At 42.0% G+C, this 26,393-nt stretch overlaps 1 protein-coding gene and 1 long non-coding RNA gene across 3 annotated transcripts in view; one reads left to right on the top strand and one right to left on the bottom strand.

Moving 5' to 3' along the window:
* AFF3 (AF4/FMR2 family member 3) overlaps positions 1-26,261 on the top strand; it is a 328,318-nt gene extending 302,057 nt beyond the window's left edge. For both annotated transcript variants that reach the window (XM_021413240.1, XM_021413250.1), the window contains exons 15-21: positions 5,881-5,944; positions 8,618-8,754; positions 10,796-10,867; positions 13,021-13,114; positions 16,151-16,200; positions 16,340-16,554; positions 21,009-26,261. In XM_021413240.1, coding sequence (XP_021268915.1) covers positions 5,881-5,944; positions 8,618-8,754; positions 10,796-10,867; positions 13,021-13,114; positions 16,151-16,200; positions 16,340-16,554; positions 21,009-21,130 — 754 coding nt within the window. In that variant the 3' untranslated portion in view covers positions 21,131-26,261. The remainder of the gene's footprint in view (positions 1-5,880; positions 5,945-8,617; positions 8,755-10,795; positions 10,868-13,020; positions 13,115-16,150; positions 16,201-16,339; positions 16,555-21,008) is intronic.
* The window catches only part of LOC110406570, a 34,488-nt gene continuing 18,726 nt past the window's right edge, over positions 10,632-26,393 (bottom strand). The window contains exons 3-4 of the long non-coding RNA XR_002443503.1: positions 14,404-14,491; positions 10,632-10,963 (exon numbers count right to left, since the gene is read on the bottom strand). This is a non-coding gene — a long non-coding RNA (uncharacterized LOC110406570). The remainder of the gene's footprint in view (positions 10,964-14,403; positions 14,492-26,393) is intronic.

Here is a 26,393-nt window from a genome sequence, read left to right as displayed (position 1 = left end):
AGTAAATTTTTCTTACATTTGGCCTGACTCCAATCAGATCCTTTGTTCCCGTCTTTCTGAAATGCCTATAGCACAAGCATTTAAATAGGTCACCAATGCCTTCCCTGCTCTCTACAATTATGCTCCTCTGCTGAACTTTCCAAACATGCTGGGTCTGCCATAGTGAGCAAAAGACTCCCGTAACCAGCTACCTCTCTCAGTAGCATGGGCTCTCCTCCACCCCACATGCCATCCCAGGCACGGCAGTTAAGCATGATTTATTTTGAATTGTGGAATGGCCAGGAGGACACAATGCATCAGGGTAGAACACTATTTTGTACTGTAATACCTGCTTCCCGGTTTCAGCCCCGTTATTTACCTCAAGATGACCATCCTTATCTATGACCCAATATGTCAGTAGTGATCCTGGTATCCCAGTGTATCCTTGTCTGAAACAACAAATAGGCAGGCCTGTATGCACCGACATTTTACTTTATGTTGTTATCTTGTCCTTATAGGATTTCCTTCTCTTCTTATATTTAAGGGTCATGGCCTACTGGCACAACTTCAAAACTGGGCATGGGCTGACCCTGGCTATGCCCATTTCTTCTGGTTTGCGTGTAGCTCTGATCAAATTCTAATGTCGTTCATTTTGCTATTCTGCTCCCTTCCAGCACACCCACCTTTTAGGGTCTAGATTACTAAAGTTGTGAAACTGGTCCTATATTTAGAATTATGATTTAAGCTGCTTTTATTATGTGCAATTGTTGTACACTAAGGAAGCACTAGTTTGGTTTTTTATAACACTTCAGCAGCATTATCTCTGAAGAGTATTAAAATATGCACTTGGCTACATTTATGATGTTTAATTGAACTTTTATTAGGTTTTTTTTAATGTATCCTCATAAAGCACTATACCCCAGTAAGAAATAACGTTCAAGTGGAGGATTATGTAAATGAAGCAGAAAATGCTGTAGTTTAGTATTTAGTTCATATAAAATACAAAAATTAGATGAAAAATGTGCTTTTGAATGCAGTTATAATTAAAATTGTATATTGGAGTCTAAGCTATACTGTACTCTGTAAATACCAGCAGTTGCTCTGAGTTTCGAGGAGATTATGTTGCAGAAGATGCTGATAAATTACAGTACGAAGTAAGGCTTCTATTGATTCACTTTGATTCTCTTCCCTTTTTTTTACTACATGAGTTTACATTTTTGCAATTATCTGCTAAACTGGAGTAAATTAAATTCAGAGAAGGCAGCAAAAGACAAAGGTGGCAGAGATGCACTGTAATGGCGTACAGCTAAATAGCATGTGGGGGGAGAAACATACACACACAAGCATTTTACCTGGGTAAACACCACTCTTAGGAACTCAACAGCCTGGAAATTCTAAAAGGCTGCTTCTGGAAGGGGAGTAATTACCATGCCCGCAGCCATCTCACCCCACGTTGGGATCCTGTGCAACATAACAAGTGATGGAAATGCTGTATTTCCCGCTGGTTTTCGACAGGCTCCCAGAGAAAGTGGTGGCAGTGCCAGCGAGAGAAATTCTGGACAGTAGCAGATTGTTTGATAAATCTCATCCTGGCTTCAGCCACAGACATGCTACTGAGGCTGCCCTTGTCAAAGTCATAAATGGTTTGAATACCACTGTTGAAAAGGAAGCCTGGCCTTGTTTGTACTATCAGATCTAGCCATGGGGGTTTATTCTGTAAAAGGCTGGATTCTGTTGCAGTGCCTAGGTGACTGGCTAGTGTTGACTGAGAATGCGTTGAACTGGTTCCAGCGGTACTTGATTGCTTTCCCCAATCAACAGAGTAGGGTAAATTCTCCTCGAGAGCAGCCAGTTTCACATAATGACACTTGATCCCGGGGAGAATTCACCAGCAGCCTGACTTAGTTGGCACTGATGCTTTGCACTCTTTCTCTTGCCTTTCAGAGAGATATATGAGAGGCATTAGGGCAGTGTATTAGAACTCTTTTTTGGCTTTGTTGAAGAGAACCATATTTCCACAAGTACCAACAATCAGATATTCACAAACAAAAGAGTTTCTTGTGCAGTCAAGATTATTAATAGAGATAAAACATTTGTACCTGTTAATTTGAAGTCAAACTTCTTTTTATATATTTTTAACAAAAAAAAAAAAAAGAGGCCTGAATCATCTCCGTAAATCTGGAGTGGTAGTGTTGACACCACTCGATACAGACAGTTGTAAACGACATAAGAGAATCTGACTCAATTGTCTGAAAACTGGAAGTCAGGGAATATCGTTCCATGAGACTTCAGTTTACATTCATGATCAGTAACATTTTTAGCCTAACAAGGAGACACCAGTGTTTCTTCTGCCAGTTACATTGGTACCAATTTAACTCTAAATTTACCTTATTCCCTGGCTTTTCAGGCTGTAGCAAGGCTGCAATCTGCAGAAGGATCACAAACCTTAGACCTAAGACCTGAAAAGGAGTTTAGCCTCAGATCTTTCTGAATCTCTTGTGTGAGGAAATAGATTTCCTTCTCTTCAAGATACCTCTCAACAAGAACATTCAGTATCTGAAATTACAATGCAGTGAGATTACCTGCAAACTCTCTAGTCTGAGGTTTTCACCAGTTTCATCAAAGGGGCCAAGTTACAGATGAAATTTGGATGAACCATGAAGTTTGTAAGAGATACGCGTTCTTAGTCACTACAACTTACAGGTCTGTAAGATCAGACTGTGATTAATAGAATATTTTATGAATGTTGTAGATGTGAAATACACAATATGCAATTCTGAGTAATTAATTTATGCTTCAGCTTTCTCATGTGTCTCCGTATGTCCATGAGCTGAGGTAACCCACTATCTTCTTTATTCCTTTACAGACCCACTGTCTGTTTCTTCACTTCGTGGCATAATAATTTAAACTAGTATACTGGATTTAAAAGGACAGCTTCCCTGTACAACAGTGGGAACCTAGGGAACCTAAACAAAACTGAATTTGAATCCTTTCTTTCTCATTAAAAAAAAACCCATCCTATATTCAAGCACATCCCTATTTTCTTTCTAAAATGGTATAAGAGATCTGTGCCATGTACACGAACATGCATTACATCTATAGAACATTTCAGCTTTCAATTTTCATCTAGCATGTACATTTGTAATCTGAATTGAAAGATAATTAACATGTAGTGATCAATTGAAGAATAGTATTGCATAGATGGCATTAATAGATCAGAAGTTGACATGGCATGTTTATTCATGCTTTTGAACAAACATTGTTTAAGAAACTGGAAGAAAACAGTGTATTTTTTTCCTAACGAATCTTAATTTCTGTTAGGCATCCTCAGATTTGTATATCAATCTTGTATTCTTCCTATGAAAGTATCTAAATATCCACACTGTGGATATACATACTGCGCTTAACAATTATGTTTTAATAGTTTCATCTTTATATTAGGCTTTCCCCCAAAACATCTGGCTTCAGTAGAAACTGATGACTTCAATTTTCACACATTGCATTCTGGTTAGCTACCCCATAGCAGGGCCCTCAAAGCAGGCCTCTTGGATCAGTCGTGTACATGCCTCCTGCCGATGCTCTCAGCTGCTGAGCATAACTCTGGAGAATAAATCCTGCTACAAGTTGAAAAACATTTTACAATTGTCTTATTTATGAGTAGACCATAATTACCTTGTGTTATCTCACTTGGCTTTTACAGCTTCTTTCTCTGCTTCAAACAAGCAAATTATACATATGGTTTTGGGTGTCACATGGGAGGGGATATTGCAAAGAACATATTTTAATGAACAGAGGTTGAATGGATCATGTAAACGTTCATCACTTTGATCATTTCAGAGTGCTGAGACCACTGCATTGCTGATGTGCTCTGCTTTGCTTTTTTGCCACTTCAGAGGAAACAATCTTACCTAAGTTATTGCACAAGACAAAGATAGACAGGACACTGAGATTTTAAGAGGTCTTTCAGTGGCTCTGAAAACATAGTTTTCCCCATCGAACTAACACTGTTTCAATGTCTAATACTTCATAATTGACCAAAACTAAATCCAGATGGTTTGTGTTGTTAAGTTAATGTTAGCATTTTGCTGGGTACAGAAAGTATTGACAGCTGCAGTAGGTTATGGGATGCTGGGACAGAAACCTGTCTTTAGTCCTCTTTCTGCTGGGGAGCTGGGGAAAAATCCCACTCCAAGGGAGAAGAACATTAAGAACATTTTAAAGATGGAACAAATGAACTATTTTTCTGAGTATCATCAAACTTTTTAGGGGAGATGTCATTCAAAATTACTCAGGCTTCAAATTTTATTTCTCTCTGATGATATTTAGCCTTCGTTTTCTTCAAAGTAAGAGTTATGACTAACCTTCTGTGATGTAATTAAATGTCCTTGAAACTGTGTGCATGTAAGAAGAAGGAAACAGACTGCACTGATGCAGTGGCAAATGGCCTTACTGATTCAGGGAAGTAGATATGGTTGTCCTCTTCTGTCAAGAGACTCCACCTTGTTCCCACTAATCTGTTATGGATCTGAGAGTGTTCTTACTACTGTCAGCAAGAGTTTTTGTCTCATACACTGACTTCAGTTTTTAGCTCTGTATCTTCTCTGACTCATACTTTTTTTTAACAAATGTTCTGAGAAATCCCAATTAAAAAAAAAAAAAAACTTATTAGGATTGCTACGCAGCAATAATACCATAATACCCTATTTTTTACAAAGCCACGCATTTAATCATGAATGGCGGGAACATTGTTATTCATTCTCCGAATACTCACTAGAAAATGTCAGAAGGATGGCTTTCTAAGCAATTCTAAGAGAATAGTTTTGCAAGGAGAAACTTCTGAGTGTGACAAGGATATGGCAGTAACTTCAGTATGTGCTGAGATGACCGAGGACATGTTTTAGCTGAGTAGAAGGAGGAAGGCCGTGTCTCACACATATGAGACTGGAGGAATCTTCAAGGTCAGGAAATGTGAAGACTTTTTTGAGAATTGAAGATGCTGTGTTATGGAGTGAAGTGACATGGCAAATGGCTTCTCTCCATTAAGAAGGGTGTGATAGGGAGAAGATGATGAAACCTGTTTCAGCCATGAGGGCTCAGCGAGTTGGTCACCAAGCACTGACAGGGAGACAGCACTTTGTGTTTTCAGTTTGAATAGAAGTGGATTAGTCTGGATCAGAAATGGTCTTGTGAATTTCAGCACAGAGACAGCAGTTGAATTTGTGCCCTGCAGTCAGTAGGTCAGGTAGGTTAAGGATGGAATGGAGTCTCTGAGATCTATTTGAGGAGAAATCAATGGAGAATTTGACACAAGTAATGCCAGTGGCATGCAGCTGGCAGCCTAGCACCATGTCACAGATGAACTCCAGGCAGCAAAAGCAAACAGCGCTCTCAGTGTGCTTACAGATAAGGAGAAAGGGGATGAGGTGGTAGCCGTGGAGGCAAGCAGATTCAATGTGTATTTTCGAAGTGGAGAGATTAAGCACACTTGTTTTGTAAGGAAGGAGAAGCCAAGGCAAATGACAGCGTATGGAGAGGAGTAGAAAATGAGGTAAGCAAACACAAGGGAGAGAAGAAGATGGAATTACTTGTTCCGCTTAATGCTTGCATCCATTTGGTAGATCAAAACTGCACTAATTTGGGAAGCAGTTTATACAATCCATAAAAATGCATTTTATTAGCTTTTTTTGCTTTGAATCACTGACTTCTAAAGAATGAGAACAGCCATAAATGCTATTGTCTCCACAGGCAGCAATTTGAAAATATAAGATGCATGGTTACATGATAAGTGTATTTTCTTCATAAAAAATGTTTGCAAATCAGGTTTAAAATAAGGGAAAAATAACCTGAAAATATTCTGCACTTCAAAAAATAATAAAGTGTCTTCTTATTTTCCCCTGGTAGGCCACGCAATGCAGATTACTTTATGCAGGAAGCTAAACGGAAGAAACATAAAGCAGATGCGATGGTGAGAATATTTTCTTTCCAGTTATGTTGCTCCAAATTATTTTTGTAATGCAGTTTCTTCATCAGTGCAGTATTGCTGGGGTAATTATAAAATCTATTATAAGGATGGCTAGGCTTGTTAAATTAAGAAATGTTTATATAATCAAATGTTCATAGCCCAATAAACTATGACTTAACAAATAATGACTTACTGAGATAAAGGCCTGGATAAATAAAACTTTCCATTTATCCCTATGCTTTAATTAGTAGCTGTAGTAATAGAGACTGCGTAGGGTATCCACATACCTTCCTTCTCAGTTTAACAAGCTGGCTAGGCCCTATAATAATAGTCCAAGTTGGTCTGGTGCTCAGAGAATTTGCCCTTTTTTTTTAAGAGCTTTGGCTTTCCAGTGCCAAAAGAATCTTCATTTCATGACAGACCCTTTACAAGACAATCAGCAGAACACAAGGAATCCATTTAACGCTAGAGGAACGTGTTTCATACACAGGAGTGTTTCAGGAAGCAGGTTCATGTCTCCAGCTTTGACATGCCTAGAAAATTAGTCAGTAAGGCCTTCTTGAAAAAGGGGAACCTGGGGCTGTATGGAGCACTGAAGGGATCCCCATCTTTCCAAACAGAAGGGTGCAGTGAAGCACATGGTGCTCCAGGAGAGCTCCACTTAGCCATCTCTTAGCTTTCTCCAAGTCCGTGTTAGTCCAGCATGATGAATAAGCCAGCACAGCTTTAAAATGCCAGCCTCTGGTATGGCAGATGCAATATGTGGGGTGAGATCCAGCATAAATATGGCTGTCTTGCAGGTAGGGGTAGCTGCAGTCCTGCCTTGCTCTGCTTAACAGACACACTGTGGTCCCAGGAGCAGGAAACAAGAAACGTAGCTCACAGCCTCTCCTTCTTCACGTCTTCTTCTTAGCTGTGCAGAGTGTAAAATGGCCAAGGAAGCAGTAGCAGGCTCTTAATTTAGGACACTAACAGGCAGTTGTACACTCTAGCTGTGTTTATTAGCACAAATTTCCATGGTTTATTCGGTTCCGTATTAAAGTGAGTCTTAAATCAGAAAATATTGTGGAAAAGTACAAATGGTGCATTTTAGTGTGTTGCTTTAAACAAAATGGAAAAAAAATCACTTAATATGCAAAGGAAATTCTGTCTTAGCCTGAAGAGAAATGTTTTTATGGTAGACTCCCAGAAATAGGAGGTGCAAGTGTTATACTCTGCTCTGCTACAAGTTTCCTACATGAAAGTCACTTAGGCACAGCTTAAATAGCCTCCCATCAGCACTAGGTGATAGAAATATCCTTCACGTTCAGCCTTCCTTTGCAGTGGACCAGCTCCTTACTGATACCTGAATCACTCTTCACAGGTACTTCCCCCTTCCTTGAGTGTGTAGGGATTCTGGAGGGAAATGGGAGCACTCTGAATCACCTTGCTGGGCTCGATACCTCCTATTTTGGCACTGCAATACCTAATATAAGCACTTAGAGTGAGCAGCCTGAAAATGACTCTAAGTCTCTCTGCTCCTTAGTCCCCCATCTGTGAAATTGGGATAATAGCACTTCCACCTGCAGAAGAGCGTCAGGGAGAGAAATATAATAAAAAGTTTGTGAAATTCTCCAGTATGATCGCAATGGGAGTCATATAAGAACCTAAAATAGATTGAAGCCAGTGTGCCATTCCAAAGTTACTATTTAAAATCTTTATCCCTTAGAAAAGAATAAGGTCCATTAACCTTTCACTGCATGCATCAGATTTCAACCAAATGCATCCAGTCCATTAATGGGCTTTATGTACCACAGGAGTTCTGATTGAAGGAAAGACAAGTCAGGACAGAGAGATAATAGTATGATTCGTCTCTACCCACATCAAAAATGAAATTCTGAGACCAGATAAGTGGTCTGTAAGTGTACACATATGAATATTATGTGCACATGTGCATATACACTATTATCGAGGACATATATGTGTGTGTATATATGTTTAAACATACAAATACATGGAGTCAAAGAAGTACAGAAAATAAGAGAACAAATTGGGCGAGAAAGAAGGATGGCATGAGAAGCTGAGAGAGTATAGTAGTCCCTAAAAGAGGAGGAGGATATAGAAAGCAAAATCCTGACAAGAGGTCAAACAGCTGAAAATGGCAGGAATGAAAAAGAGATGAGAATGGAGATGAGCCTTTGAATAAGAGGGATTTAGTAGTCAAAATATTTAACTCTGATTCTCTTCATTCAAGACAATCATTACCTTTCTTTGTTGACCGATGAAAGACTGCATCTGCAGAGAAGTGTGAAACCATTTTTAATGGCAAGGACACTTGATAGCTGAGGCAAAAGGCCTGATGTTGAGTTCATGGGATTTTCGGCACTGAAGAGCTTTGACAAACATCTGTCAGGATGTCCTAGGCAGAGCTGATCCTTCTTTTGACACAAGAGTGTGGACCAAGTAACAGCTCGTAGCCTTTTTCAGCTCTGCTTTCTGTCTTACGATTTTCACTGATGCACAGGGTTTGATGGGCTTTAGCTTTCTCATAGGAAAATTTATGAATCTGAAGATATACTGACTTGTGTCAAGTTTATAATTCACGCTGAGAAAATCTCATGTTGAGAAAATCCCATCAAATGTAACCATATCTTGATGATTACATTATTTCTATGTGTCCTTATTTTTTCCCTCTAGGTGGAAAAGTTTGGAAAGGCACTGAATTATGCAGAAGCAGCACTATCGTTTATTGAGTGTGGAAATGCAATGGAACAAGGCCCAATGGAATCTAAATCCCCCTATACAATGTATTCAGAAACAGTTGAACTCATCAGGTAGGAAGGGAGGAGACGACCACAGGGGTTACTCTGTTCATGCAAATATGCTCATCTACTTTATCACATAATTTCCTAGATACAGTAAATGGGGAGAAGTGAGGACTTCCCAGGTGCCTGGTCAGTCGTATGTAACACAAATGGATTATCTGTGATTTCATTGGAAATTACATTAGGAAATGGTGTAGAATGCAAAACAAACAAAGCTTTTAGTATTACTAGAGTTGCAAATTTCTTAAAGAGGTTCAAGGCATAAGTCCAGTGCTCCTCAAAAGGGGAAAAAAACTGCTACCTAATACCAGAACACTCTAGTGGAGTGATTATTTGCAAAATGTTACATGTTTAAGACTGCAGTTTAATTGTTACCTGAAAGATGTGAACAGCCATAGAAAAATGGGCAGTTGAGGCCCATTTAGTGTGTGTTCTACTGAAGCCAGTGGACTCTGAAAACAGTCCAGCTCACACTTAAACAGACCCCTACATTTAGTTAGCTACATGGCTGTCCAAACAGGATAATCGAGAATACAGTCCTACCTGCAATTCCTACAAGGAAAGTTTCTGTCTTGTAAGTCCTTTTCTCTATTGTAATTTGTACTGATAGTTAATATTGAGTGCATTGGTAGAGAAAAATAGCTCAAACTTATCCCAGCATCTGAGTGACTCTCTGCAAGAGAAAGTCCACCACACTAGCAGAGAAAGCTGCACTGTCAGTGACCGTGGCATAATTCCTTAGGACAGTCAACCATGCAGGTCTCATCAGCACTAAGTTCATAGTCATTAAAACCTTTTATTTTTAATCATATTCATAATGAAGCAAAGCTCCTCAAACAATTGCATTCTTTTGGAGCTAGTGTTGATGCAATCATTTTCTCACATACTTTAGCAATTCCATTGGCATTTTATTCCACTTAGGGCTGTCTTCTCATGCATTTCAGTGGATTGAGGCCAGCTTTCTAACTGGAAGGTTATTAAACAAAGTAAATTATTTTTTTTCTTTTCAGTAGGAGAATAGTATACTGCATCTGCATTTCTTCCCTTCTTTTTTTTTCAATACTTGCACCATCACAGGCAGAGAGCTCTTTCTTTGTCTGCCCTGTCTTTTCTCATGTTAGCAAATATATGGTCCTAACTCTGGAAATGAATTTTGCTTGCAGATTCATAGCTTTCAATAATGTATGTAGCTGTGGTTGTGTAGTAGTGTGAATTACTGTTGATCTCACTTTCTGCAGCTTAGAAAAATATGCTAGGTTTAGTAGGTACACCTGTTAAAACAAAATGTTCGTACTGAATCTTTGCACAGGTATCAGGATTAAAGTTTGAAAACAAAGATAAGAAAAACCACAGGCAGCTAATTATGGGGAGCAGGTATTTCTCTGGAATCAAGCCCAGAAGTGCTGTGTTGTCCTAACCTTGTCCATTGTTCAGGTATTCAGCTGGAAGCCGAGATTTCCAGAAACTAATTTATGATTGCATCGCGCATACACTCTTGAAACAGCAGTGTTACCACTGTAGATGTTTAATATTTATAGAATTTGAGTGTAATGTCATATGTGCAAAAATAGCTCTGAGCTACAAGTTCCCCCTCTGCCGTGCTCTGCTTGGAGGCACAAATCTGGGTAGACACGCTCGGAATTGGCAGGGTGAGGGCAGCACCAGCTTCAAGACAGGCTGTCACCCGCCTTCAAACACTGTGAAAACCTCCCTGCGTGAACTCCGTGTAACTGGGCCTCCCCGGCGGCGGAGGTTATTTCTGTAGGGCAGCACAGTGAGCCAGGAAGCAGCACCTTGCCAGCTGGGCTTCCCTCTGCACTGATCGATGGTCGGGGGAGTTACTGCTGTATAAGGAGTGCAGGGAGGCACTGTTAATGGTAAAATAGTTCCAAAACACAGCCAGAAAAGGACATGTATGTTTGGTAACTTGAGCAAATACATATAACGGGCCAGCTCAGATTACATTGGTCAGCATAGCTCTAGTCAGAGCTGATCAGTAAAATAAAGCTGTGTCAGTTTACTCACATAGGCTTCTTTCCTTTTGCTTAAGGTACGCAGTGAGACTAAAAACCCACTCAGGCCCCAGCGCCACGCCAGAAGACAAGCAGTTGGCAGCACTATGGTTAGTAGATCACCATTTCCTCAAACTGCTCCTTTTCCGCAGGGAGACGCTTCTTGAAAATCAGACGCTGGATGCGGCCAGATAGGATTATGTTGTCTGTTGAAATAAAGAGCATACTTTCAGCTCTGAGAAGGTCCAGCCCTCCTATCACTGCAGCAGGTCTGCATTCTGTCCCTGTAAATAAGCAATTCATACTTATTGACTGTGACAGGTCAGCTATCGTACATCGGCGTAATTAATTTTTAAATGCCCGATGGTTTGTTGTTTTTATGAGCGATGTACTTTTGTACCGATAGTTTGGCAATTTCTTTGTGGCTGACATTTAGGCTCTATAATCGTAAATTACATTTACATTACGTGAAGAGAGATACGGTGATGGCGATAATTAAGCCTCTTGGATTCCCTCCCTAATGGAGATTTTGGGATATACGCATGCACCTTACATTCTATAGGGTGGCTGCTGATGGCTAGTAAAATGCTAAAACGTTGTTAAAATCAAATTTTAATTTAATATCTATGTAGTTAATACATCAAATACCTATTACATGGTTACTGATTCTCAGTAAGTGGACATTTACAATCAGCAAGTGTGTTTTTAACATCTATTAACCATCTGTTAAAAACCCAAACTGAATGCATCTTCATCCCCCGTAAATAGAGAGTCCTAATTAATCATTTGTATAAAAAGAACGCAGTAATCAGAGGTGCGCTCTCCTTTTAAACGCCCTTCCTTTGTCGCCGATCTGCTGCGCAGTCAGGAGGAGCACAGAGCACGGGAATTGCTTTAAAAACGCTTAGGTGGGGAATTACTGAAAAGAGGCTAAAAAAGGAACGGGGGGAGAGCGGTGAGGGGGGCAGGCCGCTCCCTCCCGCCTGCTGCCTGCCAGGCGCTGCCCGTCTGCCGAGCCGAGGCTGTCCTCCAGCGGCGGGCGGCCGCAACTCGCCGGCTGCGGGCTGAGGGGGCCGGCGTAGCGCTGCCTCGCGGGCAGCTTGCATGCTCGGGGGCTGCGCGGGGCCTGGGCGGGCCCGGGGTTGCGCCGCCTGCCTCCATCTGCTGGAAGGGGCTGCTGGGTGCACGCAAGATTGACCCAGAGTGGCTAGTTCGCTATATAGGCTCCAGGTTGCTGCAGTGTAGTACCAGGATGAGACACCCCAAAGGGCTGCTGTTGTGTTTGCAACAAGAAATAAATTTAAAGATAAAAAAAAAAAAAAGCTTTTTGGGTTCCAGGCCTATAATGGCTTCTTCATGAGAGAGGCCTCTATCCAAGTGTGCATGCGTCAAGTTCAGGGCTAAGACCTGGGAACCAAGCTGCGCAAACCCTTCTGAGTACAGTCTGCTTGGTGGCTCTCTTCATGGCCTGCCATGGCCGTGGCACCTAGCCTAGCCTTGCTCGTGAATCCATGGCAAAGCGTGAAGGACCATTAGCAGTCCTCTTGATAAGGATGGTTGAGGCCCTAGTGGCCTGTACAACATGCATATGGTTAATGCACTGCCACCTACTTCATGGCATCTAACCATGTTTGGATGTGGAGCTGCTGGAGCAGGTCCAGAGGAGGGCCACGAAGATGATCAAAGGGCTGGAACACTTCTCCTATGAAGACAGGCTGAGGGAACTGGGCTTGTTCAGCTTGGAGAAGAGAAGGCTCTGGGGAGACATCAAAGCGGCCTTCCAGTACTTGAAGAGAGCTTACAAACAGGAGGGAGACCAACTTTTCACACAGCCTGATAGTGATAGAACAAAGGGGGAATGGCTTTAAACTAAAAAAGGGGAGATTAAGGTCAGATGCTAGGAGGAAATTCTTCACTCAGAGAGCGGTGAGGCGCTGGCACAGGCTGCCCAGAGAAGCTGTGGTGCCCCATCCCTGGAGGCGCTCAAGGCCAGGTTGGATGGGCCCTGGGCAGTCTGAGCTGGTGGGGGGCAGCCCTGCCCATGGCAGGGGTTGGGGCTGGGTGGGCTTTGATGTCATTTCCAATCCAAACCATTCTTTGATTCCATAATTCTGTGATTAGTAAAATGGAACAGAATGGTGAACTTAATAGTAAGCAAAGTGCCACCAGTCTTCCATTGCACATTAGTTTGAGAATTTAAGATAATTCATAGGGATTATTGTTTGGGGGCACACTTTACCTTCTGCTCTCCCTCTTGTTGCAGTTACCGCTGCCTGGCCCTTCTCTACTGGAGGATGTTCCGACTCAAGAGAGACCATGCTGTCAAGTATTCTAAAGCGCTTATTGAGTATTTCAAGGTACCTTTTTTTAACATGTTCTAAAATCATTGTGTTGTTATAGTAAATACATTTTAATAAAAACAATAGCTGTGCTGAGGTTAGCTCGTCCCATGAAGTTGGTAGGAGCTTTATTATAGACTCCCACGGCAACACTTCATCACTGGTTAGTTACGTTGCCTTCACAAGGGACCCTCTTTGCAATATACAAGTCATGTCCCTTCAGGAAGGCTAGGAAATTTATTATATTAACAAACAGGCATTTTCAGGTTATTCTTAATCAATTATCTAGTGCTAACCTGCTATGTTGTAGGTAGATTTTGGAGATTTTGCTCCAAGAATCTCCTCCAGGGTTACACTTCCCACTAGACTTCCTGTGAGTTGAAGACTTTGATCTGTATCAGTCCTCAGCTGCAAGACTTCCTCTTAGCAGCATCTGTAGGTAAGGCAGTGCAGTGGGACGTGTTCTTACCCAAGGAACTGGCAAAGAGCCCACAGTGACTTCTGTGGGAGTTGTACAAAAGCACTAGAGGGCAACCAAGCCGCTCTCCATGTACTTGACAGAACACCACTGGCTTCCCCTTCCTGCTTTGCTTTGTGTGCTACTGCTTCCTTTCTCCAGACTCTGCCTGGTATACAGCCTGGTTATTTTGAATACAACAGGAAGTCATTCAAAGCATTTTAATCTATTTTATTTGACAGGAAACCTTTCTCTGAAATATCTCAAGGACAGAACCTTTATGGTGGAGCCCTCCTAGCAGTCAGTCCATCCAGCATTTAATCTACATGGAAAGAAAACTAGCCTCTATCTTTCTAATTAAATAAATATGTACATATAAATGCTTTAAGACAAACTGCTTTGGGAACCTGAACAGCGATTTGTCTTTAAACACAGGGCTCCTTTTTTCTTTTTTTTTTTCACAGAGGAATGTACCTTGAAATGAAAAACATCCATCCTTTGACATTTTATTAATAAAAAAATTTCAAATACAACCACGAACATTCATGACCAGATTTTAAACACACGAAGACAGTGAAGGAAATTGACAGATCTGTTATTGTCAAACTGAAATTGAAGTCACTGTAATTGCTTCTAAAAATTTAGCAATATATAATTCAACATGTTCTGTTTCTTTAACAATGACTTGATTTCAGGGGAAAGAAATATGTACCAATTATAACACTTTCTTTTTCTTTACCAATTCAGAGAATGCCTGCATTAAGAACAGGATGGTCAGGCTCTCAACCATGTAAAATGTCTCCTACTCGCAGACAGAAACTGTTTCATAGCAAACATAAAATGGACTTACACTCTGTTACAGACAAGATGAGCTTGTTTTCTGCAAAGCTCCTGCTGATATAATGATAGCGTAGTTTCACATTAGAAAGTATCCTCACCTTTGAAAATAAAAATAGGGGGAAAAAAAACATTTACCACAATTTTCAGTGGAAAACAACCCAATTCTCTACTCATTTAATATTTGGTATCTAAAAGCTTTCAAAACCAAGTGATGTGAAATGCCGACTGCATTAAGAGCTTCCACATATATTATCAATCAAAGAATGATTTTAAACTATTTCACACATATTTTCAGGGAAAATTAGACATTCTTTTATTTTAGAAAAGATAAAAACTTACTAAATCTCCTTTTAAGTATTTTATTTCCGTTATATTAAAAAAAAAAAGTAATGCAGCAGAGAATTAAAAAAAAAAAAAAGCCAACATGAGAAAACAGGGAAACTGTACGGTAAGGCAGAGGCTAGTTAAATTTACAGTGGAAGTATCCTTGATTCCACTTCAGTTTTCTCATTTTCCTGCCTCCAGCTCTGTAAGTAAATAAAACATGCTCAGTTTCTGTTACACTAGAAAGATGAAGGCCAGTAGTTCTGAAAAAGACAAAAAACAAAAAAAACACTGAAGGAGAAGCCCACTGTGGGACACTCCAGAGCTACTTTTTCATACCAATAATGCAGAAGGCCAGGTGTCAAAATGCAGTTTTGGTGTGTGGGAACACATGAAGGAATGCAGAGGATGCATCAAAACTGAGAAAACAAGCTTTTTTTAGGAGAGGCTCAAGTAGTGTGCCCATCTTACTGGACAATCAATTAAGTTAATGTGATTATTGTGTATACAGAAACGTTACTGTTAATGCCAGGTGATGTGCAGTTTTGCTGGCACGGGACCAGTGAAACCCTAAAACACTGAAAATAAGAAAGTTAAGTCTTGAAATAGAACCTATTTTCCTAACTCAGAGGCCTGCTAAACAGTAGAACAGGGCAAAGGAGAGCAAGGACAATAGTGCCTTAGGACTTCTATATGCCTAGCTATCCTTTATTAAAAGGAAAGTAAATTCTGGTTGAAGTTCCATGATTGGTAGAAAAGAGACACTGCAGGCTGACTGTCCTATAGTGATAGTGATAGGACAAGGGGGAATGGTTTTAAACTAAGGGGAGATTTAGGTTAGATATTAGGAGGAAGTTTTTCACACAGATGGTGGTGACGCACTGGAACAAGTTGCCCTAGGAGGTTGTGGATGCCCCATCCCTGGAGGCATTCAAGGCCAGGCTGGATGTGGCTCTGGGCAGCCTGGTCTAGTGGTTGGCGACCCTGCACACAGCAGGGAGGTTGAAACCGGATGATCTTTGAGGTCCTTTTCAACCCAGGCCTTTCTATGGTTCTGTGATCCTATAGGATTGCTCCTGGCCTTCTGGTGTTCTGGTTTTCTCAATCACAAGAAATTCCAGCCCAAAGCTGAAAAAGAGTCCTAGCAGCACTTCTGAACTCCCAGGATTTTTGTGAAAAGGTTGAGCATCAACTAGCATGTTTTCCTAGCCAGCTCCCATCTCAGGATGTTGAATAGAATGTGATTTAAATCTGTGCTACAGCACTGCTTCATCACAACACCAAACCAGGCTCTGTGGGTTAACTGCATCATGAAACTTGAATGCATCTATCTGCACAACTTCTTCTTTACATTCCTGTACTTTTATATTGTCTGCTGTTTTTCATTTCATATTCTTACATTAATTATATGCCTTGTTATTTTTTCTTTACAGAATTCATCAAAAGCCGCCCAGAACCCATCTTCTTGGGGTAACAGTGGAAAGTAAGTTCACACGTCACACAGAAACTTAGACCAAAGTGACTGTCAGATGTTATATTTTCCTACCTGCTGTATGTTCTGATACTTTTGTGTTTTTAAACCAAACACTCTTGTAAGCAATGGTGTTAACGTCTGTTTTCAGGAGCACAGGAACTCCATCACCCATGTCCCCTAGCCCTTCTCCAGTCAGCTCTGTTGGATCCCAGGGGAGTACAGGGCCCCCTTCTTCATCTCCTATAATTAGCATCCCCCAGCGCATCCATCAGATGGCCGCCAACCACGTCAGCATCACCAACAGCATCCTGCACAGCTATGACTACTGGGAAATGGCTGACAACCTGGCCAAGGAAAATAGAGGTGAGTCATTCAAGGCAATTCAAGGCTACTCTACAAGAACATCACGTTTTGATCAGAAAAAGTCTGCTTTGACAGGAATCCTGTCTGCAAAGTAGGGCTGCAGAGATTATTTTTTCCTTCAGTCTTTTCCTAGTCTGTCCCAAAATTACCCAAAAATGCAGTTTTGACAGCTGTCTCACTTAGAAGCATATACATATATCACTAATTTTTTCTGTACATGGCTGCTGACAGACAGATCACAGGTCACAGACATATCTGCAGGTAGTATTCGCTGCCATTTGTATCATTCTGGAGAGCGAGGTTTGAGAGGGGCAAGGCAGACTTCTGCTCCCAGAGTCATGGAGCTGGTTGAGATGCTGCTAGCCAGACCATGTCACAAATCAGGAGCACACTTCCTTTCTGCAGAAGAAATGAGCACCCCTCCAACCTCCACCCCCAAGGAGAGACAGGTGGGAACAAGGTGCCCTCAGTCTCTCTTCGAGGTGAAATTCTCTCAGCAAGGGACATAGTCAGGATTGAAATCAAAATTAGGACACTTAAATTCAGGTGTTTGTATGTGAGCTGTTGGGCTAATCTCTCATTACAACGAATGGAACTTTGTTCAATACGAACAGCAGAGCTCAGAGAGCTGCTCAGTTCACCTTGAAGATGACACCGGGATACAATTCTGTTGCCTAACCATAGCTGCCAAATGCCGTTTGAGCTGTCCTTTCCTTTACTGCTGCTCCAAAAGTCTTCTGTATGTCCCGTGTTAGGTCAGCTATGTCTGTATCAGCTGCCTGAGGACATCTCAAATGGAAATTATATCACGGAATCACAGAATCACGGAATTGTAGGGGCTGGATGGGACCTGTAGAGATCATCAAGGGCAACCTCCCTGCCAAAGCAGGCTCCCTAGACCAGGTTGCACAGGTAGGCGTCCAGCTGGGTCTTGAGTGTCTCCAGAGAAGGAGACTCCACAGCCTCTCTGGGCAGCCTGTTCTAGTGCTCTGTTACCCTCACTGTGAAGAAGTTCTTACGCACATTTGTGCAGAACTTCCTATGCTTCAGTTTGTGGCCATTTCCTCTTGTCCCATTGCCACGCACCGCTGAAAAGAGTCTAGCCTCATCCCTTTGTCTCCCACACCTTAGATATTTATAGACATTGATCAGATCCCCTCTGAGTCTTCTTTTCTCAGGGCTGAACAGACCCAGGTTGCTCAGCCTTTCCTCATAAGAGAGATGCTCTAGGCCCTTTATCATCTTTGTGACCCTCTGCTGGACTCTCTCCAGGAGAGAGTCTGTTTTGTAACAGGGAGCCCAGAACTGGACACAATACTCTAGGTGAGGCCTGATCAGGGCAGAGTAGAGGGGGAGGATCACCTCCCTTGACCTGCTGGCCATGCTCTTTTTAATGTACCCCAGGATCCCATTGGCCTTCTTGGCCACCAGGGCACATTGCTGGCTCATGGCCAACCTGTTGTCCACCAGGACCCCCAGGTCCCTCTCTGCAGAGCTCCTCTCCAGCAGGTCATGCCCGAATGTGTACTGGTGCATACGGTTATTCCTCCCTAGGTGCAAGACTCTACACTCGCTCTTATTAAACCTCATCTGGTTCCTCTCTGCCCAACTCTTCAGCCTGTCCAGATCTCACTGAATGGCAGCACAGCCTTCTGGCATGGCAGCCACTCCTCCCAGCTTCGTATCGTCAGCAAAATTGCTGAGGGTGGACACTATCCCCTCATCAAGGTCATTGATGAAGATGTTCAACAAGACCGGACCCAGCACCGACCCCTGAGGAACACTGCTAAATACAGGCCTCCAACTGGACTTTGCACCACCAGTCACAACCCTCTGAGCTCTACCAGTCAGCCAGTTCTCAACCCACCTCACCGTCCACTCACCTATTCCACACTTCCTCAGCTTTGTTATAAGGATGTCATGGGAGAAAGCGTCAAATGCCTTACTGAAATCAAGGTAGACTACATCCACTGCTCTCCCCACATCTACCCAGCCAGTGATGCCATCATAGAAGGCTACCAGGTTGGTTGAGCACGACCTCCCACTGGTGAACCCATGCTGACTACTCCTGATAACCTTCTTCTCTTCCAGTTGCCTGGAGATGGCATCCAGAACAAGCCGTTCCATCACCTTTCCAGGGACGGAGGTGAGGCTGACTGGCCTGTAGTTTCCCGCATCCTCCTCCTTGCCCTTTTTGAAGACTGGAGTGACACTGGCTATCTCCAGTCTTCAGTCACCTCTCCCATTCTCCAAGACCTCTCAAAGATGATAGAGAGCAGTTCAGCAATCACTTCTGCCAGCTCCCTCAGCACACATGGATGCATCCCATCGGGGCCCATGGATTTATGCGCATTGTTGCCTAGATGCTCTCAGACCTTCTCCTCCCTCACCAAAGGGGAGCCTTCCATTCCCCAGACTCTCTCACTTACCTCCAGGGTCCAAGATTCCCAAGGGGGAGTCTTGGCAGCGAAGACAGAAGCGAAGAAGGCGTTCACTATCTCCACCTTCTCAGCATCCCCCTCATTTAGTAGGGGACCCACATTTTCCCTAGGCTTCCTTTTACTGGTGACATACTTAAAAAAGCCTTTCTTATTATCCTTTATCTCTTTTGCCAGATTCAATTCCAGGTGGGCTTTAGCCTTCCTTGTCGCATCCCTGCAGGCCCTGACAACATTCCTGTATTCTTCCCAAGTGGTCAGACCCTTTTTCCACATTTCATGGACCTTCTTCTTCCCTTTGAGTTTATGCATGAGCTCCTTGCTCATCCACACCGCTCTCCTGCCACCCTTCCCCAATTTCTTACTCAAAGGGACGCACCGCTCCTGAGCTTGGTAAAAGCACTGTTTAAACGCTGACCAGCTCTCACAGGCCCCCTTACCTTGTAACACCCTAGCCCATGGGATAGCTCCAAGTAGGTCCTGGAAGAGATCAAAGTTGGCTCTCCTAAACTCTGGGGAAGCAATCCTACTTTTTGGTTTGTTTCTTCCACTCAAGATCACAAACGCCACCATCTCGTGATCACTACATCCCAAGCTGCCCCTGGCCTTCACTTCCCTAACAAGCCCATCGGTATTAGTAAGAACAAGGTCCAGTAGCACCTCACCCCTCATCAGTTCCTCCACCACCTGCAGCGGAAAGTTATCTTCAACACAGTGCAGGAACCATCTGGAGCGCGCATGCCTGGCCATGTTGCTTACCCAACAAATGTCTTGATAATTGAAGTTCCCCATAAGAACCAGCGCCTGGGATCGCGAGGCTACTCCCAGCTGCTTGTAGAAGGCCTCAGCAAATTCCTCCTCCTGATCAGGGGGCCTATAATACACACCCACAACAGTGTCACCCATACTAGCCTGCCCCTTCTCACCCACAAGCTCTCCACTGGTACATCAATCACCCTCCCCAAGGTGGAGCTGGATACATTCCAGCTACTCTCTCACACAAAGAGCAACTCCACCACCCCACCTCACCAGCCTGTCTTTCCAAAAAAGCATGTAGCTGTCCATGACAGCATTCCAGTCATGTGAGCTTTCCCACCATGTCTCCATGATCACAATGAGATTGTGGCCTTGCGACTGCACGCAGATTGCCAACTCTTCCTGTTTATTTCCCATGCTGCGTGCATTAGTGTACAGACACTTTAGGGAAGCAGCAGGTGCAGGTATCCCTAAAGTGATGCAAGAACATTTCAGGCGGGGAATTCGCAATGGTACCTCCTCTGAGGAGTCCTCACAAGACCCTGCAGGACAATCCAGAGGTTTTTCCGTGCAATCTCCCACAGTGACAACATACCCAAGCCCTTCTCTGTCCCACTGACCTCCACCCTCTTCCCCCAATAAATCTAGTTGAAATCTCTGAACTACACGCTCCACCCTAGTGAGTGTCATTTTATCCCCTTCCCCCTTCATACCTAGTTTAAAGCTCTCTCAACAAGCCCTGCCAGCTCCTGGGCTAGGATCCACTTTCCCCTTGGAGACAGGCGAGACCCTGCCTCTAAGGATGTAACTGAATTTAATCCCTATTGATTAGTTAGGCAAATTACTCTTTAGATTGGGATGACCACGTTGTATATGCCTCTATTTGTTTATCAAGGTAGCTTAGATATCTAGCATCTATATAGATAGACGCTTGTGTATAGACTTTTAGATTCACTTGTCCTTAATCTCAAAATAAATCTTGCCCAGCATCTGTTTGTTTTATTAAGACTCAGTGAAAATTAATGAAAGACAAAGCTGAAGAACTCACTGTTTTGTTCTTTCAAAAGAAAATTGTTGTGTATCAGTCTGTAACATCATGAACCACGGGGCTTTAAAATTAATCTCACTAGCACTAAACTTTCATTCCCACAAAGTGTTCAGCTTGACTCAATTTGCAAGAGAATAAAACCTATTAAAGGGTGATAAATAGCAAATACAGCTTCACTCTTGTGATGCCAAATCTTTTTTCTTTCCCTGTAGAGTTTTTTAACGACTTGGATGCATTGATGGGACCTATCACCTTGCACAGCAGTATGGAGCATTTAGTTCAGTACACTCAACAAGGACTTCACTGGGTGCGGAATAGCACTCACTTGTCATAATGACTGTGTGCCATTCACGTGGACTGTATAACCTTTCATGGATAATTCAGTTATTCTGGACACTGTGCTACAGAAATAGTCAACCACAGCATTGAACCAAACAAAGGTGAATATTTCTTCAATGTTGAGAAGATGTTTTCTGAGAGTAGATATGTATCTGTGCATATGTACAATATACAATGATTTCTCTTCAGAATAAATTGTTCTGTACCACTCTCCAGAAAATTTTCGTACACTAGAAATACTAGAAAGAACTGATCTGAATGCACAAAACATACCCTTTCTATTCATGTGCTGAAAAATTCAGAAACCAAAATTTCATGGGGTGATTGAACCAAGTGCAATAAGCACAAATCCCTATTCAGGAAAGCTCTCAATAGACTCTTACCTTTTAAGCTTGTACTGAAATTCCATTTACTTCAGTAGAGCTTAAGCACGTATACAAGGGTTTTCCTGAACTGAATGAATGAGGGCAAATCTCAGCAACAGAGAACTTACTGCAAGCATGGACACTTCACAGAAGTTCCAATATTAAAGTTCCATCTCCCTGTAACTTCCCTGCTGGGGCACACAGAGGAGCTGCGTAGTCTGCATTAAGATGGAGAAAGACAGCATTCCTTCAGTGTGCGATAAGTTTTGGCAGATTGCTTGCATTTCTTTATCTCCTGTCTTTTTAAATCACTTGACCTCTTTGTTCGGCTCCACATCCACAGTATAGCCTACAATAACAGGCAAAAAGCCTGAAAACAGATATGCTGATAGCACGAACTTCAAAGGAGATGGTGGGAAACTGCATTCTGTTACTGACAGTAAACAGATAAATGAAAAAAAAAGGCAAACTGCAATCCACTCACTAAAGAAAGTGTGTTAATTTCAGCTACAGACAGACAGACAGATATCCATAACAGTTGTTGGCTTTGCATGGGAAGGTTTCATCTTACAGATTTTGATTTTCATATCTTTTTCACCTAGCAGAAGCTCACAGCACATTCTTCTAGGCTGTACAGGAACACTACATGCAATTTCCTTTATCTGGGAAGCTGAGTTTTCTGCTCATCAGGCTAAGAACTGTTTCCTATCGTAATCCTCTCACTCTTCATGCATAATCCTCAACTAGGCTTTAATGTTTCTTGATTTGTGGGATGTTTTCCATTCCTGTTGACAGGCTGTGTTTTTCGTGCCAGAAGAATTAATCCCACAGTGATTGGAGTTTAATTTGGGTCAGCTGAGGTCAAGGCCAGTTCATACCAACTGTGTTTGCCCTTAGCGCATTTGTGTTCACTTTCAGTGGTTTTGACACATTTATTGTTCTTCTTCTGTATTGGAAATACATTTTTTTGCTTGCTTTGCAATCAGATTGGCAGCCCTTACTCAAGTCAGCAGCTCTGGTGACTTCAATAGACTGTTCTTGTCCAAGTCACTGACTGACCCTTCGATTGTTGTTTTCTAATTTAATTTACAAATATTTTAAGGAAATGTGAGTACAAAAATCTTTTTCAGAAGATTATGCAAGTAGAAGTAGCCAGTGATATTGAGGGTTGCTTGATTGGTCCTTGCTGCCTTTTTTTTCCTCTCTGAGTTTTGAAGAGATGCATTTAAACAAGAAAAGATACCAAACAAAGTAGCATGTTTTCTCAGTAAAACATCTTTGGAAGCAAAGGCTGCATTTACCCTGTGTTCAAGAGCAGGCTTGAGAGCACGCAGAGCTCCACGTACCGGCATTTTTTCAGCCTAGGCTGCTTACCATAGCTCTGGCTATTGCTCAGACTCAGAGTATCACCCTATTCTTTGAAGCGGCTCAGCACGGTAACTGCATAGGGACTGCTCATCTCCAAGCCATCTCAAGCCAATCTTATGTGCCAATTGGTGCTTGGATCCTTCCCCCCCAAAAGAACTCCTAAGATCAGGCTGTGGTAACCTCTTAACATGGACTTGAGTATTGCAGCATGGCTGGCTTTAAGAGTGAACCTGGGCCTGCCTTTAAATGATAAAATGCACATCCTCCAAGTCCTTCGTCACTCTTAATTCCAGCTGTTACCCACCTCAGCAGGAACACAAGTTGTTTGGTCCGAGTGTCACAGAGAACATGGTTAGTGCCTTTCTGTTTATTGCTTGCCTGATCTCCAGCGGTGGGCGTCTACCATGATGTACCAGACTAGCAGCAGTGGATTCTGTCAGCTGCTTCAACATCATACAAAGGTACTGTGGAATTTCCAATTAGAATTGGATTCACTAATTGGATTTCCAATTAGTGAAATTCCGTTTTGATTTGCTTCTGTTTTCTTTGATGGTGCCTATGATGTTTATCTTCAGATAAGTTTGGGGGTTTGGGAGCCCTTATTTGCTATTTAAATGTTGAGAAATTTTAGATGTGACATAAATTACTTGCCTTAAATGGAGTTTAGTTTTATTGCACATGTGGCATTTGAGTTTCAAGTATGGAACTTTGAAGCATGTTTATTTTACTAGGATCAGGATATATTTCTTAATCACAATGAACTCTTTGTATGGATGTAATATGTCAAGCAACTTCAAAGACATGCAAGAATTTTGCTGTCCTGTTGTAACGTTTTCAAGTACTAAGGATTTCTTGCAGATGATTGTCATTTCTTGTACATTGTTCTCATATTGAATTATCCCAGCCAAAATACCCACTGCTTCCTTGGAAAAACACACTGGCTTTTAGGTTGTGCGCTGGCATCATCTGTGTGGCCTGATGAGCACACTGAGCCTTAACCTCTGGTGGCATAAAGGGACAAAATAGCGGCCATTTAAACCAACTAGTCATATACATGGATTAGAGCCTTTGGCCTCCTTTCCACTGGGTTTCTCCCAGCTGTACAGCTTTTTTGGTGAAGTTATTTACAATACTCTTCCGTGCAGACTTTTTGCTGCAAAACAGCTGCGGCAGTTTAGATGGCCGGAGCTGAATGTGATGTGGTGACAACAAATACTTCATTTCATCTTCCTAGGGCTTGGTCTGGAGAAGTGCATGTGGCTTTTAGGTCTGGTCCAGTTAAGCATATGCTCGACATTAAGAACTGGAGCAGTTTCAGATATTCCACCATGACTCAAAGGTACCTTGTTCTAGATGAGACCAGTGGATACCATCCTTGTTTGGGGTTCAGTGAAAGATGCCTACTTGCTTTAGACTGTTGGCAAAGTCCATGAATGTGCAGGTTTCTTTACACTGTGGCAATGTGCATGTTCATTTGGTGCAAGCAAGACATCACCCTGTACGAATCCAGAAGAAGTATGCTTGGAGGGAGAGATTTGCTTACAAACGTAAGCTTCTGAATAAGTAAATGCTGATAAAGCAATGGGAATGCATTCAAATGAACTGTATATTGAAGATGGATACAAGAAATGCAGAGCAGCATATGGGATCCTCAGAGACAGCTAGATAGTACAGACCCTTGATCTTAATCGTTTGTAGTATTTCACAGTGGCATGAATGACAGATAAGAAGGACACATGCAGAAATCCAGGTGTGGCTGAAAGCCAAGCACAGCCCTGCCATCACATGGCAGGATTCCCCAGCTCATTTGCCTATTTCTTTTAGCCAAATATCACAGGGCTCCAAAGGAAGATGCTTCAGTGAACAGAAGACCTTAGGTAAAGGAGGTTAAGAAGATCAAGCCCTAAGTGTAGATACAAACACATATGTATATACTGTAAATCTAAATAGTAATAAAAGTCACACAGCATGAAGGATATTACTAGTGCCTACCATTGATCATCAACTACTCATCACTGAGCAGCCATATCACCTCAGAACTGCAGTAACTGTTATCAAAATAATTTGTGCAGCTAATTAATTTATAAGCAATGCACCTTTGGGACTGTGTCATCGTATCTCTTTTTGTAATACAAATGTTCAACCATTTTTCACGGCTACTGATTCAAATCTACATCACTAAAATGTCAAGATATCTTTTTTTCCCTAGCTGAGGACATATACTTAAACCTGGCTAATCTGTGCTTAGTTTATCTATCCAAGAGACTTCAGTAGTCACCAGCCTTAATGCATGTATACTATATACTATTCACTGACTTAGTTGTAGGTTTTAATCCAAATGAAATTGGAATTTGCAAAATGACTTGGATTAATGGCATCTGTCTCGGATACCCTGCAGATGTGACATTAAATGATTTGTGATTTTAAGCAGGAAAGGTTGAATTTTATGTAAATAACAGTGGATGAATTCCAGGAATTTTTACAAGATTTTTTCAAATGAAAAGATTGTCAAAGCAATATGTTGGGTTTTTTTCCAACTCTCCTAAATTTTGTGGAGGGTCATGAGTTCATGGTCAAAACTACATTAAGAACATCTCCTTCTGCAATATGCTTTGCCTTTACATAATCCGCTTAATGCTTACTATGTCAAAAAGGAATGTTTCTTTTTCACAACGAGAGCAATGTTCCCCTTCCTCCCTCCAGGGAGAATCCTCAAACTAAAGAATAAAATCTCTTGGCACAATGGAAATACAAACAATGCCTGAAGAATATGAACTTGTTAAGATAACCGTAGAGGCTTGGCTGGCACAGACCTAACATGCCTCTCATTTTGATATCTTTCTGTTAGCATTTACATCACATATTTGAACTCATTGCGTTTGAAACTAGAGACATGGTCTGATTTTCATATCTTAAAAAGGCCCAATAGGTCTGATCAGTATCATAATTGTAATTGTTACATTAGCTTGTGCGCTGTGCACCAAAGGCTGGGAAGGCATGTAACCACAGATAAATTTGTCAGCACCCATTTAGAAAAGCATTTGGATGATCTTACGTCTATTCTGTTTAGAAAAACAGAGAGCAATGTTTCTCACCCAGTATTGTTACATGAAAAATTGCCTACTTTAATGCGTCCCATTAAACTGCCATTTGCCCTCCATAATGCCAAGATTCCATATCTAGCAGTACCGGTTGCCATGCTGTAAGTCGTTCTTAAGGTTAATCAACAAACTGGGAAAGTTACCACAGGCCCTGTTTGCCCTCAGCTCACTTAAGCTGCAGAGAGGAAAAAACACTGAGATTTGGAGCATCCAAGGCTCTGTCAGTTTGAAAAGACTATGGCCCTCCTTGCTGAGATTTAGCTGGATGTTTCTGAAGTCATTCCTTGCCTCTGCTTGCTGTCTGGCTCCTTCACTCTTGGAAGTCCTCAAGTGTGAATGCCCTTTCAGGGTTGTTTTCTTCTTAGCAGCCCAAGCTCCCTCTCCACCTGGATGCTGGAGCACAAAGCAAGAAACCCATGGGATG

The sequence above is a fragment of the Numida meleagris genome, chromosome 1 (genome assembly GCF_002078875.1).
Source record: "Numida meleagris isolate 19003 breed g44 Domestic line chromosome 1, NumMel1.0, whole genome shotgun sequence".
Taxonomy (NCBI): Eukaryota; Metazoa; Chordata; class Aves; order Galliformes; family Numididae; genus Numida; species Numida meleagris.
This window is presented reverse-complemented; position numbering and strand designations above follow the sequence as displayed.